The sequence below is a fragment of the Anolis carolinensis genome, chromosome 2 (genome assembly GCF_035594765.1).
Source record: "Anolis carolinensis isolate JA03-04 chromosome 2, rAnoCar3.1.pri, whole genome shotgun sequence".
Taxonomy (NCBI): Eukaryota; Metazoa; Chordata; class Lepidosauria; order Squamata; family Dactyloidae; genus Anolis; species Anolis carolinensis.
The window spans coordinates 105,819,849-105,839,071 of NC_085842.1; the positions used below are offsets into that span (position 1 = coordinate 105,819,849).

At 38.7% G+C, this 19,223-nt stretch overlaps 1 protein-coding gene across 1 annotated transcript in view; it reads left to right on the top strand.

Annotated features, from left to right (window-relative positions):
* LOC100551662 (cyclin-dependent kinase-like 3) overlaps positions 1-19,223 on the top strand; it is a 75,802-nt gene that overhangs the window by 13,730 nt on the left and 42,849 nt on the right. Inside the window, exons 8-13 of the mRNA XM_062969373.1 lie at positions 253-329; positions 645-843; positions 2,091-2,458; positions 2,712-2,805; positions 5,785-5,947; positions 7,737-7,834. Of these exons, the coding sequence (XP_062825443.1) occupies positions 253-329; positions 645-843; positions 2,091-2,458; positions 2,712-2,805; positions 5,785-5,947; positions 7,737-7,834 (999 nt within the window). The remainder of the gene's footprint in view (positions 1-252; positions 330-644; positions 844-2,090; positions 2,459-2,711; positions 2,806-5,784; positions 5,948-7,736; positions 7,835-19,223) is intronic.

Genomic DNA, 19,223 nt, shown 5'->3' on the forward strand with positions numbered 1-19,223 from the left:
AACTGGGTAAAACTATTATTATTTGTCATCACTTTCTTGTCTATACGAACAATATATTAAAGCATTTATTTCCACATACATTAGGCCTTTGTTCAGCACCTGTCAGCCAGCAGCCACATTATCTGTAGTGATTTAGAAACTAGTGTTTAGGTGCTATAAATTATCTAATGAGTTTTCTTAGAAATAAATCCCATGTTGTTCAACATGTGCATTCTCAGAACAGAGTAATGGTTTAATTAAACTTTCTGTTAGCAGTTTTCTGAAATGAGACAAGTTTTCAGTGGATCCCTTCCTGTATCAAGTATATCTCTACTGTTGCACTTGCCTGGGTAAGATTTTCCCTATCCACTTCTTGTGCATGTCTCTTTTGAGTCTTAGCCCAGTTAGAAGTTCTTTGAACATCCATTCTGTCTTCTTTGCACTTGTCTTATTTTTCTCTTTGTTGGCACTGTTTGCAATTGCACCTTTAGTATTTCACTCTTGAAAGACTCCATCCATCCTTAACCCCCTTGTCTTTTAGTATTGGCATCCACGGATTGCCACTCAGTATTTCCTTCATTTTTTTGGAAGTCAGCTCTCCTAAAGTCCAGAATGCGGGTTTGACTTGTCTTAGTTTCGGCCTTCCTTTGTATTACAAACTGCAGGAGCACATGGTCACTTGCTCCTAAGGATCCGACCACTTCGACTGCATTGATCAGGTCCTCCACATTTATTAGGATGAGAATGAGAGTAACTGATCCCCTTGTTGCCTCTTCTACCTTCTGGACCATAAGATTGTCTGCAAGGCAAGCGAAGAATTTGTTGGACATTGTATTCTTGGCCGAGTTTGTTTTCCAGCAGATATCGGGATAGTTGAAATCGCCCATGACTACTATATCTCTTCTTTGTGCCTGTTTGGTCAACTGTTGACAGAAGCCTTCGTTGAGTTCTTCATCCTGGTTCGGAGGTCTGTAGTAGACGCCCATAATGAGATATTTTTGAGTCCCAATTCCCTTGATTCTTATCTAGATGCTTTCAAGTTGGTTGCATCTCTTCTGCGGCGTAACTGTTTTTGACATATAAGGCTACCCCCTCCCCTTCTGTTTCTGTAAAAGAGGTCATAGCCCTCAATGGCTACATTCCAGTGATGGGAGTCATCCCACCATGGTGCCTTAAAGGCTAAAGAATTTATCATGGCATTATCTTCCAGGGACCAAAGTCTATTTTATCTTGACTCTGATGAACTAGACTTGGGTCTGTGAAAACCTTATGCCATACTGAACTTGTTAGCCATTCAGTTGCCATAAAGAAAGCTTGTTTCTAGCTTGTGCTTCTGTGAAGATAAAGGTACCAGAATGTTTGAGTTGGTAGCCAGGAACTACGTATCACACTGCATAAATTTGGCTCATAAAAAGAAACCCTGATATACCCTTTTGCCAATGTGCTATTCTCTGGGTGTGCACATCACATCCACATTAGATGGATTATTTCCTACACTATAATCTAGTAGGCTGGTAGATTCACTTGTAGTTGGGGAACTAGGATATCTAAGAAGGAAGAGTATAATGAGATTTCCTACTGATGATGTCAAAGAAAAGCTAGAGAAGCCAGGAAAGATCTGAATGGCGAAGCGGGTTAAAACGCTGAGCTGCTGAACTTGCTGACTGAAAGGCTGGCAGTTCAAATCCGGGGAGTGGGGTGAGCTCCTGCTGTTAGCCCCAGCTTTTGCTAACCTAGCAGTTCGAAAACATGCAAATGTGAGTAGATCAATTGGTACTGCTCTGGCGGGAAGGTAACGGCATTTCACGCAGTCATGACCTAGGAGGCATCTACAGACAATGCTAGCTCTTCAGCTTAGAAATGGAGATGAGCACCAACCCCCAGAGTTGGACACGACTAGACTTAATGTCAGGGGAAACTTTTACCTTTACTATAGACTCTACTGAGTCTGGGGAAGGGGGAGGAAGGAGAGGAGAAGGGAGCCATAAATAAATAAATATTGCTTTTAAAAAGCATAATGGGCAGACATTTAATTCCAATTCTATTTTTATTGGAGCCAAAAATATTTTCCCATGGGCAGGCTTTTGTAGGATCTGACAGGCATTGAATAGAGAGAAGTGATTATGGTTGATGTGCATTACTTGTTCCAGGAAATGGAAAAGGACAAAAAAACAAAGGAGATAAAAGTCAAAGGTATCAAGATGAAAGGGGGGAAATCTGAAATTTCAGAGCTTAAAAGGAATGAACAAGAAGACGCACCCTCGCAATGGGTCACTCTGTCTCAGAATACTTTAAATCTTCCTCACGAGAACAAATCCACCGGCAGTGATGGCACTGCCCCGGCAGCCGTTGGGGCTGATGCTAGTGGGATAAAGGAGGATCCTCCGCAAACACCGTCTATGACAATGCCCCGCATCCACCCAAATTGTAGAAATATTACTACAAATTTCAGTTCACACTTTGTGTGTCCTAATTCAAGGTATGTATTGTAAATCTGAATGTTCAATTTGTTTTTAAGTAACATTAAAGAGCAGAGCACTTTAGCTACTACATTTTGATACAATCTGGGTGGGTTCTTACTGAAGAACTCAACATCATATGAGCACAACTATAACACCAAGGTAGCATGCTCTTTATTTTTATTTTTATAGTTAAAGTTAACTTTAGAAACAAAGTACTCTGTTCTAATTTGATGATGGATTTATTGCATAATTGTTCTGTCTATTTGTCAGACTTCCCGAAAAAGCAAAAAAAAGACGCAGTCCCTGGCCAACAGTTGGACAAGTAGGTCCAAATAACCGTCAGGAAGACGGAGCTATAGCTCAAGTAAGTGTAAATTGTGTCTTTTAAATGACACATTTAGAGTTTGTGGTCATGGCATTGTTAGCATCAGATAATTTTTCAAATACTCAGTTATGTTTTTTAGAAGTCAGTGGTGCTAATATGCTGATGTCTTTTATATACATTTAGTTTTTTTGTTCATTACAAATAGCAAGATTCCAAGGTGTCGGCTATAATGTGAGGCAACCGAACTAGTAAACATTGTATTTCCCATAGAACAATTTGCAGATGTTTTGGTATTTCTTAAAAATGGTGGACACAACTTAAATAAACAAGGAAAAATACCAACAGCAGGAAAATGAAGGCTTATAAAGTGTATTAAGGCAGTTGTTTGAATTGTAATTATGGGGCTGCAATGCATGTAAAATGGTGTGCTGTTTTTTAATTTTTTTATTGAAACTATATTTTACATATGCTTTAAGTATTTTTAATTGTTTTTAATATTTATATTTAATTCTTCTTAGAATTTGGAAATTTAATGCTTTAGCTGGATCTTTTTTAAATTATTAGAAAGCTTCCGTGAATCCTGGAATCAAAATAAGATATACATCCAATAAGCATGCCAGTAAATAAATTTATTTATTTTATTTATTTACAGCATTTATATTCCATTCTTCTCACCCCGAAGGGGACTCAGGGCGGATCACATTGCACACATAAAGGCAAACATTCAATGCCATAACATATAACAGAGACAGAAACAAGACGCAGGTACAGGCTGGCCTTGAACTCATGACCTCTTGGTCAGAGTGATTTGTTGCAGCTGGCTTGCTTTCCAGCCTGTGCCACAGCCCAGCCAAAAAAGGATGGAATCCAGTGCTGCTGTTCTCTGGATTGAAGCAGTTCCTTCAGTGAAACAAGGGGTGCATCTACTCTGTATAATTAATGCACTTTGGCGCCACTTCAACTGCCAGAGAATCATTGGAGTTGTATTTTATAAGGTCTTTAGCCATCCGTATCAAAGGGTGCTGGTGCCTCACCAAACTACAAACCCCAGGATTCCATACCATTGAACCATATCAGTTAAAGCTTTGTCAAACTGCATTAATTCTGCAATGTGGATGCTATCTTGACGGGAATGGGTGCATATGTCCTGATTATAGAATGAAATATGAAGTTTAATTTAGGCTGATACATAAAAATAATAAGTGCATATATAAAAGTTGGCTGATATATTTTTGTTATTTGTTTTCTTTTAAACTAATAACTGCTATTTTCCCTAATAATAAAAGAATATACACACACCCCTTTTCAATCACAGCTTTAATAGCTTCTATTTCCCATGGTTCCTTTTCATATCCCTTGTTTCAGGTCCCTGGCATGTATTTCATTCTGTATTTATGTATTAAACCATGTTTGTTAAGCGTAACTAACTAACAACAACAAAAAAACCCCCACCAGCAGTGTGTTATAGCAAATAGTTCATCTTCCACCTTCTTTAGTTACTATGACAGGACATATCAGAGCGGCTCTTTCACTTCATCTTTCTGGGACAATTTGTGTGAGGTGCTGTTTCATGCTAAGGTATCTAGTTGGATGGGAATCTACCAATGAATACTAGGCACTGTAAACTTTATTTCAGAGGCAGAATCACCTCTGTTTATTCCTTGATTTAAAAAACCCTCTGAAATTCATGGGGTCACCATGAATTGGCAGGTGACTTGAAGGCACTTTATGTATGAAGCCATATACAGTTTTTAGTTTTGCATCTGTTAGTTTACCTCTAACGGTAATACACGTTAAAGAGACAAAAGATGAAAGAATAGGGAAACAAGAAGGAATAAGGGGAATTTGAAAGGGATGGAAGATTAGGGGGAAACCAGTACAGAAGATCGCATTCAGATGGTTGGCAGTGCAAGGAGGGGAAACATCTGGTGGACACATTTTGACCCAAAGTCTTCCTGAGGAGAAAAGAGCATTTATTAGGTCTTATTCTGGCATGCTAGTTAAAATGTCTTATTTAGGAATACAGTTTTAGGATCTCTCCCTCCCCAAACCTAGATGGACTAATCCTTTATTCCATGCATGGGCAAACTTCGGCCTTCCAGGTATTTTGGACTTCAACTCTCACAATTCAAACCCCTTTTTGCTCCTGATACTAAATCTCAGCTTTGATCCCTTATTCCATGAACATCAGCTGCTTCCAATCTTTGACCACTGAGGCTGGATCTATATTGCCCATATCATGCAGTTTAAACTGCCTTATATAGTCAGTGTAGACCCATGATTCTCAATCTGTGGGTCCCCAGATGTTTTGGCCTTCAACTTCCAGAAATCCTAACAGCTGGTAACATGGCTGGGATCTCTGGGAGTTGTAGGCCAAAACACCTAGGGATCCACAGGTTGAGAAGCACTGGTGTAGACCCATTAATGCAATTTGAACTGTATTGAACTGCATTATATGGGCCTACAGTGACCATATAATGACATTCAAATTACATTATTTGGCAGTGTGAATCTGGCCTGAGTGTCTACCACTGTGAGTGTATAGTGCCGTAATGCTTACAAGCGTTAACCCTACCAGTGTTGTAACAGGGAATTGTCTGGTGGATAACAGAGCTGGCAATTACTTCCTTAGTACATATTATAATTTGTAAACAGGTGGTTGAACACTTCAGAGGAATATACAAAGGTATCAAATAAACTTCTTTTTTAAAAATAATTTTTATTGAAACAACAACAAAAAATAAAACAAAAAAAATACTACATAAAAGTGGGAGAACAATTGGATAAAGAAAAGTAAAAACTTCTAATAGTTCTTCTGGATAATGATTTAGTCTTAGTAGCAGATATTGAACAGAAACATACCACTTTAAACAAAACTGTATAACATATCACTTTAAACATAAGTCTTAAAAGATTTTAGTAAGTTGTGCTAAGATCAGAATTAATTAGATAAAGGCAAAGTAAAATTGTAACCATAGCACAGATGTTATCTTGAAAACATAATGATTCCATTTTTAGAATCAAATGGAGAAAGTCTCTCTGTATGAAAGAGCTGCTCAGATTGATCAAATGGTCAACATAAACAGAAAAAAACGCAACATTTCAAGATGTGAGAAGAGAGACATTCACTTTCCAGAACTCGCAACAACAGGGCAACAGAAAGAACTGAAAGGAATGGAAAGTATGTTGTTACTTTCTACAGATCTTTTTAAAATTATACAGTAAGGCCATGAATGTTAAGAGATAAAGTAGAGTCTCACTTATCCAACGTTCTGGATTATCCAGCGCATTTTTGTAGTCAATGTTTTCAATGCATTGTGATATTTTGGTGCTAAATTTGTAAATACAGTAATTACTACATAGCATTAATGTGTAATGAACTACTTTTTCTGTCAATTTTGTTGTATAACATGATGTTTTGGTGCTTAATTTGTAAAATCATAACCTATTTTGATGTTTAATAGGCTTTTTCTTAATCTCTCCTTATTATCCAACATATTCACTTAGCCAACGTTCTGCTGGCCCATTTATGTTGGATAAGTGAGACTCTACTGTAATCTGAAATTATGATTAAATACCAATGTGTAGGATTCATAGAAAGGGTTCCAAAATAGCCTGCTACAATTTGATGAGTCAGCTGGAGCAAGATTCTTCCTTTCAAATCAATGACTGCATAGAAATGAAGCTAAAAACTGCAGGTTTTCTGAGTGTGTAGGAGCAGGAGAGAAAACCTGGCTTCACATTGCAATTTGGAGAACACAGTTCCCACGATTTGCCTTTTGTTTTCCTCTGCAGCTTTGTTTCTGACAAGCTGACTTGTATTTTAAATATTGTTTGAATACTGCTTCTGCTTGTTAACTAGCACCCTTTTCCTTTTTGTGATGGAAAGGTTTTAAAAAAATTCTCCCCCCCCCCCCCCCAGTTCTTTTAACACATCTAGGTTGCTTTTTATGTAAAAGGTTTTTTTTAATTAAAAAAATACAGTCATGGATGTCCTATCTGTTGCATATTTTAGCCCTAAAGATAACGTGTTGTAATTTGTGACTTGGTAAAATTTATAACAGAGTCACCTCTGACTTGTTCAAAAGTATAATAAATTGCCTTGATGGAATTTCTTTGTTTGGAGATTTTTAAGCAGAGGTTGGATAGCCACCTTCCAGCCTGCTTTAGCCTGAATGCCTGCACTGGAAAGCATTGGACTAGATGGTCCTTAAGATAATTTCCAGTTCTGCAGTTCCGACTCCCATACCATATCTGTAAAATCTCTCTAGTTTCTAATCTAGGTTGTCATGTAAAGGGAAAAGAAATTCTCATGTAGAGTCTAAAGGTGCTCCAAACCTCCAGATCTAATTATGTTATTTCAGTGAAGATCATTGGCCAGAAGTTTAGGCTTGAAATAACACTTTCATAATGACAAAGTATAGATTATATACAAACTCATGTACCAAAAAATATTTTAACTATTAAAAAGTAATAAAGTAACCTGTGGATGATGTTAGTTTTGAGGTATGGAAGAATGACAAGATAGTGATGATCTGAACCTTACAAGAAAAAAAAAAGACATATGTTTAAACTGCATTATATGGCAGCACAGGTGGGCTCCAAATAATAGTCTTTTAGCATCTTAAGAAAAGTCTACTTTTTCCAAGAGGACTTCATTTTTGTACAGTCCCCAATTCTTGCTCTTTTTTCCTTTTTTCTGCTAGCTATCATGTTGTTGAAAATCGCTTCTTTAAGCTATACATCCCTTGCAGAGTCACAGAAAACTGTTTACAAGACTTCAGATTTAGATGTGAAAGCTTCTGTGATAGATGGAACTCTTGAGACAAAAATAACCAATATTTATTATTTTCACAAATTTTTCAGTGAAGTAATGATTTTGTCCATTTCCTTAGCTATTGAATTAAACTTTTTGGATCATTTGCTGTAGAATAGAAATCTGTAAATAATTTTCTTTTTAAAAATATAAGTTAAACAGGTAAGAGTGCTGAAGAGGGAGCCAAAGAAATCTGAAGTATCTAAAATACCATCTTTACTAAATGTGGATCAGAATCGTGAAAAACAAGAGGTAAAATAAATTTCTTCAGCTGCACTAACATATGACTCCTATAATGTAAAGGTAGAGTTGAATGTTTGCCCCAGGGAAGCTATTGGACTTAAACAAGCCTAACTTTCTGTTTGATTGTAATTGTGTGTGAAAAAAGAGATAGCTATTTTTTTTTAGCACTAAAACAAAATGATAACTGTGCAGCCCTAGCTGTCCCAGGTAGCCAGCCAGTGAGGTGGTTTGAAATGGGGTAGGCATCCTTCTGTGCAGATGGAAAGGAAATCCATGAGGTGGTTACTCCCGACAGGCCCCATTCATATATGCAGAAAACTCTGTAGCCATACATCAGCTTGTAATCCATTGATATAAACACTTCCATCCCTTTGAAATGGGATTTGATCAGCCCCATCTTCTACACTAACTTGGAACTGGCATAACTAATGCCAGAGATTTGAAGGAATGCAGGATTTAATAAAGCAAGGCTGCTTCCCCATGAATGCATCACAGGCAAGCATAACCTAGCAGGATGTAGGAACAAACATTCCCTGTTCCATTTAGGATTGTTTTTTCCTCAAATTTGCTGTTGATTAGATATTAATATAACATTTGCATTCTTTAGTCCAGAATTTCTCAAACTGTGTTCCTCCAGATGTTTTGGACTTCAGCTCCCACAATTTCTAATAGCCGGCAAGCTGGGTAGGATTTCTAGCAGCTAAAGTCCAACACACCTGGAGGAGAAACACTGCTTTAGTTCATTGCATATAGGCTTTTGTTTTGTCTTGCCTTTTGAAGGGAGATAGTTTTGCTTGAATGAGAGAGTGAGTTCTGATTACAGGCTTCCGTCAAATAACATTTTTTCAATATAATATTTAGAACACAGGAAATGCAGGAAATATACAAAACGAATGAAAACAAGCCAAGTTTGTCGGTGTACCAGCATGCATATTGGGAAGATGTAGAATGTCTGGAATGAGACATTTGATTTTCAAATGACTTTTCAATTAAAAAGTTCCATGGATAACTGCATGCCATGTGTAGATCCTCTAATAAAAGTATTTTGAAATGTGATAGTCACCGAATGGATCGTTTTACATTATAGTGTGATGTGAAATTAAGACATGGGCAGAATTATGCACCAATCTTTCATAACATGGGGTGGGGTGGGGAGACTGGCATGACATCTGTCTTGTGTGTTTATTAAACTTGGAAGAAGAGGACAAAAACAGTGCATCACCTGATAATGCAAAAATGCCAGATGTGCTCCAGTGCAACTAGATGCACAAGCAGTTATGGACTTTTTAGAAACTTGACATTATAATGCAAATGCACACATACAGAATCACTGAAGTCAGGCACCAGGAGAGCATTACTGACTCTTTGCATTACTATATGCAAAACATATGCAGTGATCCCAGAGTGCCCCTAAACTGTCAAATCCTGTGGGATAGCCTTGAACTTTTTCATTATATGAGAATAAAACTATTATTTGTTTTTACTAGTACTAATAAGGAACTGAGAGAACACTGTAATATCAGCTGTAATGATTTGTTGCTTGAAGGATAGCTCAAGCCTCTCCTAGCAGCAAGAGATGAAATTGGAAGAGAAACTAGCAGAAAGGTTCCTGAAATGACAGGAAGATAATTTGGGGGCCCAGAGAAAACATATCTTCAACTCTCATAGATTCTAGTTCAGGGATGGAAATCATGGAGCTTTCCAGATATTGCTAAACCGCAACCTCCTGTGTTCCACATTGTTGGGTATGCTAGCTGAGGCTGCTGTGGCTTGCAAGCCCAAGAACATCTGGAGGACCGCTTGACTCCCTTGCCCGTGCTGGTTCTTAACCAGTTTACCATTCTTGACCCTGATAGTTCACTAGGTGCAAAACAGAAACAAGATTTTGCTGTTTTGCTTCAGCCTTTTGGGAGCTTGTTCTGTCTGGTAGAATATGCGCCATCAATGTCTTCCCTACCAAAATGCAAATGTGCTAAGCAGGCATTTTACCTGCCTACCCTTCTTTCTGGGGACATACCTCCTGGTATTTGCTACAGGAAATGAGAGATCTATGAAGGAACTTAATCAAAGGTAAGATAATCTATATAAAGCCAGAACAAGTGAACTGAATTATTTATAGGGTTCTGTAAGATACATTTTCATAGGCAATACATTTCCCTATATTCAGATTTAGAAAGCTATGAGATTTTTTTAAAAAATGGGGGATGAGGATAAAGAGTTAAGAAAAAAAGAGTTGTTATTTGGTTTATATAGTACCCGTAAAATAAATTGATGAGTTTTTACAATAAAACCACAGCCCAGACTATGTGGCCTCATTCAGCTCAGCATGTAGTGGTCAACCCACCATGTATCCAAATGCAAGCTTTCAAGTAGTATGCAGCACAACACTGTAGAGTGCAACAACAACATATATAAAATAGGGCCTTGTTTGGACATAGAATTCTTCAAGTTGTGGTGTAACACTGGCAGCCACAAACTGCACATAAAATACTGGATGGGAATATCCCATATTGCTTTCCTGCAGTACTTGGAGAGTGAATAGTGGACACTCACTTTGAAGAGTCATTCTGAAGGGATGCAGAAGAGCTATCTATCCCTATATAATCTAAGTTTTAATTTTTTTTTGAAAAAAACCCCTGCTATGAACAAGTAAGACAGTTTTAAACCTGTGAATATTATTCCATGTAGCTGTTTTTAACCTAAATCTTAATGGAAAAGCAACACTATATGGCCATACCTCCACAGTCAATAAAGAAATTGTTATTTTTGTTTTACCTGAGATAAGATCTCTCTGGAAATTTCTAGATCTTGATTAAGAGGTTCCCAGAGAGAACATTTTTAATCCAACCTGTGAATAATCAAATCTGCCGAAGTCAAAACAAATGTGGAGGGATGACTGTATATCAAGGAGAGGGAAGAGGAATCATGATTTCTGTTTCCCATTCTTGGCCAGGATGGTGCAAGGATCCACACATTCCTGGATTGTTTCTCTGCATTTCATCAGAATGAGCTTTCATGGTAAATTTTCATAAATAAAACTTGTTTTATTTGGGTAAAACCTCTGAATTTGGAAGACTAAGGTAAGTCAAGAAAATAGGAGCTGTCTCCTGATTAATGGAAGAAGATAAAGAGAGGGTAACTAACACCTATCGTGAGAGCAAGCTCACTTTGCCAGTCAGATTGGACTAATGCCAACTGTAAAAAAAAAATCTCATTAAGGAGGTTTTTATGCTTTCCTTTATTGATTTGTTTGAATGCATTGCATAGTCATTAATTTATTGAACTTGCAATTTAAAAGAAGCAAAACTTTATCAGAAATCTAAGGCCCCTTGCACACAGCTGAATAAAATCCCACATTATCTGCATTGAACTGGGATATATGGCAGTGTGGAATCAGATATTCCAGTTCAAAGCAGATATTGTGGGTTATTCTGCCTTGATATTCTGGGTTATATGGCTGTGTGAAAGGACCCTAAGAATAGTGTAACCAATGTTTTAACACTGAAACAATAAAAGAACCAAGTGTATTTCAAAACAAATGAAATCAAACTTGATGGGATACTCTTATATGTGATAGTGCCCTTCTGACATTCTCTTAGGTCCAGTTTACATCCATAGCAGAATGAAGAGGCAGAGGTATGAGGTAGTACAATGTATTACTGCAAGTTTGGAAATGAATGTTCTACAAGGAAGTACTTATAGGAGCAAGGGGCACATTGGGATGAAATCTCCACTCTCCAGTAATCTTTTGAGATTGGTTCCCTACATTCAGAGATTTTTTAAACAAAAATCTCCATTCACTCTGAGTAATATAAAAAGGTATAGTGTGTGATCACATTGGAATTCCAGCACCTTGTACATGTTTGGTTCATAAGTAAAAGAGGCCTCCTTGGGTGTTGAAGGAGGTGCAGTTATACAATTATACAATTGGCATTTATTCTGTAAACAGAAAGGGTAGAAAGCAAATAATAGTTGGCATATTATGCATGTAGATTATGGAACAGGTGAAGTGACTATGAGGGCTGCGAGAGGGCTGCCATCCATTTCTACATTTTTCTACCTCGACCAAGATGACCATCAAGAGATCTTTGGAAACCTTTTCCAGTGCATTTTGTCAGTGGGATTTTGTTATTATGGGGGGAAAAATGTCTGTTATATTGCCGGATGTCTGGAAACCATTCTGCCAAAGAAGTGGGAGTAACTGTGTGAGGCTGACTGTATTATTTTTAACAGTCTGGTTATTAAAGGCCAGCTGGCACATCAGGAATTACAAACCACTTTCTAGCTCAACTGCCCTACTTTTCTTCATATTGGTTGGTACATATGTGACATCCTGCTAAACTGCTTCTATTTTATTTTGCAGGGGATCAGAGAAGCTTACTGATATTTATTTATTTCCATCATTTCTATTCCGCCCTTCTCACCTGAAGGGACTCAGGGCGGCTCACAATCTGGCAAAATTCAATGCCGTATACAGTACAAAAAATAAAACATAGGCAATTAAAACAATCAATTTAGCATAATACAATAAATACATTTAAAACAGTACAATAAAATACTTAAACCATTTGTCCACAAAAACCTTGCACGTAAACCTTAATCTGGACCGAGTCAAAGCCAACATAATTCATTCATTAAACGCTTGTTCACAAAGCCAGGTCTTCACCTTTTTCCTAAAACTCAGAAGGGATGGAGCCTGCCGGATGTCACTGGGGAGGAAGTTCCATAGTCGAGGAGCTACCACTGAGAAGGCCCTATCTCTCGTTCCCACCAGCTGCACTTGTGAGGCAGGTGGGACTGAGAGCAGGGCCTCCCCAGACGATCTTAAAGTTCTTATAGGCTCATAGGAGGAGATACGTTCGGATAGGTAAATTGGACCGGAACCGTTTAGGGCTTTGTAGGCCAAGACCAGCACTTTGAATTGGGCTTGGTAGCATATTGGCAGCCAGTGGAGCTGACGCAACAGAGGAGTTGTGTGCTCCCTGTACGCCGCTCCAGTTATAATAATAATATAATAATAATTTTATTTTTGTACCCCACCACCATCTCCCCAGAGGGACTTGGGGCGGCTTGCAGATATAAAACCAGCATACAGTATACAGTTTTACAAAAACACACAAGTAAATTTAAAAGGCATTAAAAATCACGATCATTATAAAACACATGAAAGACACAGCAATAAAAACATAAAATGTGCTGGGCAAAGTGCACTGAGTGGAACTTGTAAACAAGAAGGAAGATTAAGGTGCTACAACGTCATGGGAAGAGCCTTAAACTGGGGTGAACACTGAGGCTATGTCAAGGAGTTAAACAACTGGTCAGAAGAACCCGCTAGTACCAGGGTTTAGCGAACAGTGGGCGGTACTTCTTCAAAGGCCTGTTTGAAGAGCCAGGTTTTCAGGCTCTTCCTGAACACTTCCAAGGTGGCAGCTTGCCTAATTTCCCTGGGGAGCGCGTTCCAGAGTCGGGGGGCCGCCACGGAGAAGGCCCTCTCCCTCGTCCCCACCAACCGCGCTTGTGACGGAGGCGGAAGCGAACTAGTTGGAGTTTCCGGGCCGTCTTCAAAGGCAGCCCCACGTAGAGTGCGTTGCAATAATCCAATCTAGAGGTAACTAAGGCATGGACCACCGTAGCCAGGCTGCTGCTTGTTGTACTAATTGAAGCTTCCGGGCTGTCTTCAAAGGCAGCCCCACGCTAAGTTAATCTATCATAAAGTGACTGAATTTTTTTAAAAAAAACTTTCAATGGTTATGCTGTGTATATTTTTCGCTTTTTACCCTAGCAGAGGACAATAAAAAGGAGATGGTATTTATTCATACTATCAATATATATGTTGCAGTGTCTTTGAATATAGAACACAATTCACATTTAGCTGATTACAATATGTGGTTTAAAGCCTGTCCTGCACCTATCATGGATAGTAAAAAGGAAAGCTAGAGGTTTATTACAATCTGGCCAAAAGGGATGCAAATACCGAGTCACTGCTCTAAAATGTACAAACATTTCTTCATAGAAAAATACAAGACATTTTATACATATTTGACAGCTATTCAGATTTCCTGTACTTCCTCCTGATTGGCTGAGAAATCGCCCAGCTGGGATCCACAAAGGGATTGGACAGGGGTTTCCCTTTCATCATAGACAGGTGGTGGGAATCCCAGTGGCAGGAAGAATAGCTGATGATTGGTTGGTTTAAAAGTCCAGTCCATTGCAGAGACACTCCCATGGAAACGGAAGATGATGATGATGATGATGTGGGTATACAGATGATTCCTTTATTAATTTAAGTGTCCAGTTCTGAGAAGACAAAGGTGCAAGACCCGGAAAACAAAAGGTAATCTTGAATAACCAGAGGCTTGGCTGCCCTCTCAGAAGGCTCATCTTTGTGGGAACTATAAGCCACCAGTCACATTTAAAGAGGTAAACAGTATAAGCACATATTTGGTGATAAGGGAATAATCTGTCTTTCATACGTATACAAAAGAAAATGTCTTATGAAATCTGAGACATAGCTGGAGGGGCCTCTCTAATAGTTCAGCCATCTCCGATCTCATAAGCTTATGTAAATTGGGAACACTGGGGAAACAGATTCCTTCATGGTACATTTGATGCAGTTTTATACATTTAAGAATTGATACAGTATACAATTAATACAAGTGACACAGGAAATATCATTTAGTACATTTATTAAAGGCTTTTAGTTTTAATATAGTTCAGGGTGCAGTTGCTGCTGGGTCCTCCCAGAGCCTCCAGCGGCTTTGGTATAGCAGAACTTTGAAAAAGCAGAAAAGGTTTAAAAATAAAGGAAAAACCATATATCGTATCTTGCTTGAAGTCTCATTAATGTCCAAAAATAATTAGGGAGAGGGGTGCTGTGGCTCGACAACAAGCCAGATGGATCAGCAGTATGATTTGGCATAAAGATTTATATTCATTATATGGACAAAGCTAGGAGTCAATATAAAATCAATAGAATCCAAACTGGAAAGAATTATCTGGTTAACAGGGAACATTATAAAATAATTTATAATTTATTTCCTGTGAACAAGGAACATTATTCTGATGTGCTTTCATCAGAATGGAGGTGTTCAGTGCCTGTTTAGAGTTCAGTTTCTTTTTAAGGGTGTTTAGAATTGTTCAGTCATTTTAAGGCATATTTGCTGCCTCTTTAAGGGTGTTCAGTGCCTGTTTAGAGTTTCTCAGGCCCCTTTTTTGTGCTTCTTTGTATGGCAAAATCTTGATTTTTAAATTTCCCATAATCCAATGACATTCCTCCAGAGCCAAGTTCTACAATTTCAAGTATAAGCACAAATGAAACAAGATTTGCTCACCCATCAAGAATCTGGGAGGGAGAATCCTGAGTTCAGCTCTCCAAAGGAACCTTTGGATTGCTTCCCCACTGAGTCTGTAGGCTCACTCAGCTAGGAGCTCTAGAAGAGCTTCCAGACTCTTAAGGGTGAGATAGTCTCAGTGTCACTATGAAATGCTATCAAGTCACACATGCTTTCTTTATACTGTAAAATTGAAAAACAGCATGCAAATAAAGATATGTAGTAGCCGATGAAACACAATGACAATGTTGTATCCTTTGCTATCTTTCTTATTGATGCTTGGTGACTAGAAATGATTATAAAGATAACTATAGCAAGGCCCATTCAGTTCGTTTAGCATGGTTTGCAATTTTCTTGTTTCTGCTTTTAAACTTTACAGCAGATCTGAATAGCAGGGAATTGCGTTAAGAAGCACTAGGCTGGTAGCCATTAATTATAATGAATAAGAATGTCTCAGATTCAGTATAATACAGCAAATAGGCAATTCCAAATGCAGCCAATGACTCAAATATGATGGTATGCAGGGGTAAGGGACCCCTTTACAAATATGAATGTGTCTCTAGGAGGGGGAGGGAATTGGTGGGGGTGACAGTGAGAAACAGAAGATTGAATACATGCTGTCTCTTCCATCTTATCAATGGCATGGATTGTTATCTCTTGCCAGATGCATGAGAGGTCAGTCATGCTTGCCATACCTCTCATTAAGAATCCAGAGTCTGGCCATAAAACTCAGGTTGCAAGTCTTGTTCTGGTAATTTTTTTCCGCTAGATATGAAAAATCTTTAATGGGATCTAATTTTGAAAAAGGATTAACCAACTAGGAGGGAGAACTTTGGAGCCAAAAGACTATTGGGCACCACCTAATTTGTGTGAAGCCCTAGTTCAGAACAATGTGGCCATTCATTATTACAGAATTCTTTGGGGAATTTATCAGAAAACCAAACCAAAAGAACCCATTGTCTGTAGTTAAAATACAGAATTTGGGACAAGGGAGGCTGTTGAACAGCACAAGCAGTACAAAGATGCAATTAAATTATAAGCCCTTTATAAGTCAGTGTGTCAAAATTGCCAGACGGAGCTAAGGGAGCTGGGAATAGCAGAATGCCTAAATGGGGATTCTTGATTAATTTGTCCATATTTGTTATGGATACATAGTGAAAATCACTAACATGGACCATCCCAGCATATCTTACATTATGAAACAAATTAGTCTTTCAATGCACAGGTAATTTCCACTAAGAAATACCCCACTAATTATGATGATATCCTATAAGTTGATGACAATTTACAACTGAATATACATAAACAAAAAGTATTCCATGTTTACAGTGTACTATGAAATCCTTTGCCTCATATTTTTAATAAACACAAATAGAAATGGTTTCTTAGGAAATGTTATTAAACAATGTAATGTACCACTCTATCTGATGTCGCAAAGTCATGTAGGAGTTTGGCTGTAAAGCAAGATGGGGTGAACCTACACTGTAGAATTAATGCAGTTTGGTGCCACTTAAATTACCATGGCTCATAGTTATGGGATTGTGGAAGTTGTAGTTTTAAAACATCTTTAACCTTTTCTGCCAGAGAGTGCTGGTTCCTCAACCAACAACAAATCCCCGACTTCCATTGCATTAAGCCATGGCAGTTAACGTGGCATCAAAATGCATTACTTTTACCATGCAGATGCATCCTGGAAGTGTGAAAGGAGGAGGAATTTTTGTTAAACAGTAGCAGACTCTCCTCCTTCCCCTGTCATATAATAGGCCTGGACCTACTTATTGCCAGTGATGCTGATGGCAGACTAACTCATCCAACCATTTAATATTTCTGTTCTAATATTTATTATGTGAGCACAAAAGTGGGCTAGATGGAGTGTATGATTAAATATGTCAGCTCAGTGGTCCTAAAAAGATTATGCTATAGTAATATTGCAGAAACAATGAACTATCACCACAAGCAGGAATACGAGAATGTCAGATATGCCAAAACAAAGGAACACAGGGGCCTTGTTTCTTGAGTAAAAACATTTAGGTTCCTAGCTTCCTGGCCACAGTTATATATACACACACTTATTTGATAGAAAATTCCATAAAATTCAGTAGCACTTACATCTGTGATTCATTTAGACAAGACAGGGACCATAAGACCTTTTTGGGGAAAAGGGAGCAGGTGTCATTTGGCATTTGAATCTCCTGCTTTCCAGTCTACTGCTTTTTTATATCAATCTCTCATTTTTTCACTAATTGGAATACATGTTGTAGTTTTATTTCAAAGTAACATTTAGCATTTGTTCATCTTTCATGGCACATTGTGGAACTCGCATTACAATTAAGTGGAGGATCAGATGAGTTACTCTGAACATGTTGTTTCTTGATTTTCCTATACAGTATTACATCAGTCACAGGATAGAATTTCACATTGTTAAAAATGGAAAACATTTTTGTGAAGTCAAAAAAACTACACCCATTTTGCCAGAGGCGAGGCTGACTCATGACACTAAATTGCTGCACATTTGTTTCTGTAAAATATCATGGTCATTATACAGATTAATGGAGGTCTTATGATTTGTTAAATGTATAGCTCTCTGGTGAGCCATTTCTTTCCCTTCTGTCAGGGGCATTAAATAATCTCACAATAGCTAATAGTAATAGCTATTAGATTCTTATGTTATACGGATTTTAATGCATAAGGTACAATAAGAATATTGCACTGCACTAGGAAGCTCTCAGATAATGCCATGGCAGAAATTCATAGTTGGGGTATTTTTGTTATCGAGCCATGGTGCCTCCTTCCCAAAAGATTGTGAACAACAAGACTCTAAGCAACAAATATGATTTTTTTTTTATTTTAAAAACATTTTCCCCTCTTTTAGAGTTCCGCAATGTCAAAGCTGCTTGAGGTTCCAGCAGACCCTGCGGTGCCTGCCAGGACATAGGGGGTGGGGCTAGAGGAGGGGGCGGGGCCTCTTCCCAAGTGCCTGACGGGGCTGAACCTCTATACCCCAGTCCTGTGTTCTCTCGCCTCAGGGGAGGTATACAGAGGCTCAGCACTGTCTCGCGCTCTTGGGAAGAGGCCCCGCCCCCACCCCTAGCCCCGCCCTTTAGTTCTAAAAGGCCTCTCAGGAGAGGTATAGAGGCTCAGCCCTGTCTTGGGCTCTTGGAAGGAAGCCCCGCCCCCTTCCCTAGCTCTGCCCTCTGTGTCCCAACAAGCGCCTTAGGAGAGGTATAGATTCTCAGCCCTGTCTCGGGCTCTTGGGAAGAAGCCACGCCCACTCCTCTAGCTCCGCCTCCTATGTTCTAACAGGTGCCTCAGGTGCTCAGCCCTGTCTCTGGTACTTGGGAAGAGGCCCCGCCTCTCCCCTGGCCCCGCCCCATGACCTAATAGGTGCCATCACCGCCCCTCTGGATCGCTGCAGTGCCCACCAGGGGGCGGTAGCGCCCGCTTTGGGAATCACTGCAGTAGAGTCTCACTTATCCAACATAGACGGGCCAGGAGAACGTTGGATAAGCGAAAATGTTGGATAATAAGGAGGAATTAAGGAAAAGCCTATTAAACATCAAATTACGTATGATTTTACAAATTAAGCACCAAAACATAATGTTTTACAACAAATTGACAGAAAAAGAAGATCCATACATGATAATGTTATGTAGTAATTACTGTACTTATGAATTTAGCACCAAAACATCGCAATGTATTGAAAACATTGACTACAAAAACATTGACTACTAAAAGGTCGACTGCATTGGATAATACAGAATGTTGGATAAGCAAAGGTTGGATAAGCGAGACTTTACTGTATAATTAACAAAGGTCTTTTTAGCGATCTCTGAAGCCAGATAAAATCAAAGCCTTTGTGTATGTATGTGACACAGATTATCCTTTTTGTCAACAAGATGAGCCTAAGATGTTTTCCTGTTTAACCAGGAACTGGAGGCTTGTCATTCTAACGGAAGAGAAGACTAAACACAAATATGAATACATTAATCTTCTGAATAGACATCCAAACCCTGGTTATTTGGGATTGTCACCCTCTGTCTTTTGGGTCTTGCACCTTTGTCTCCATG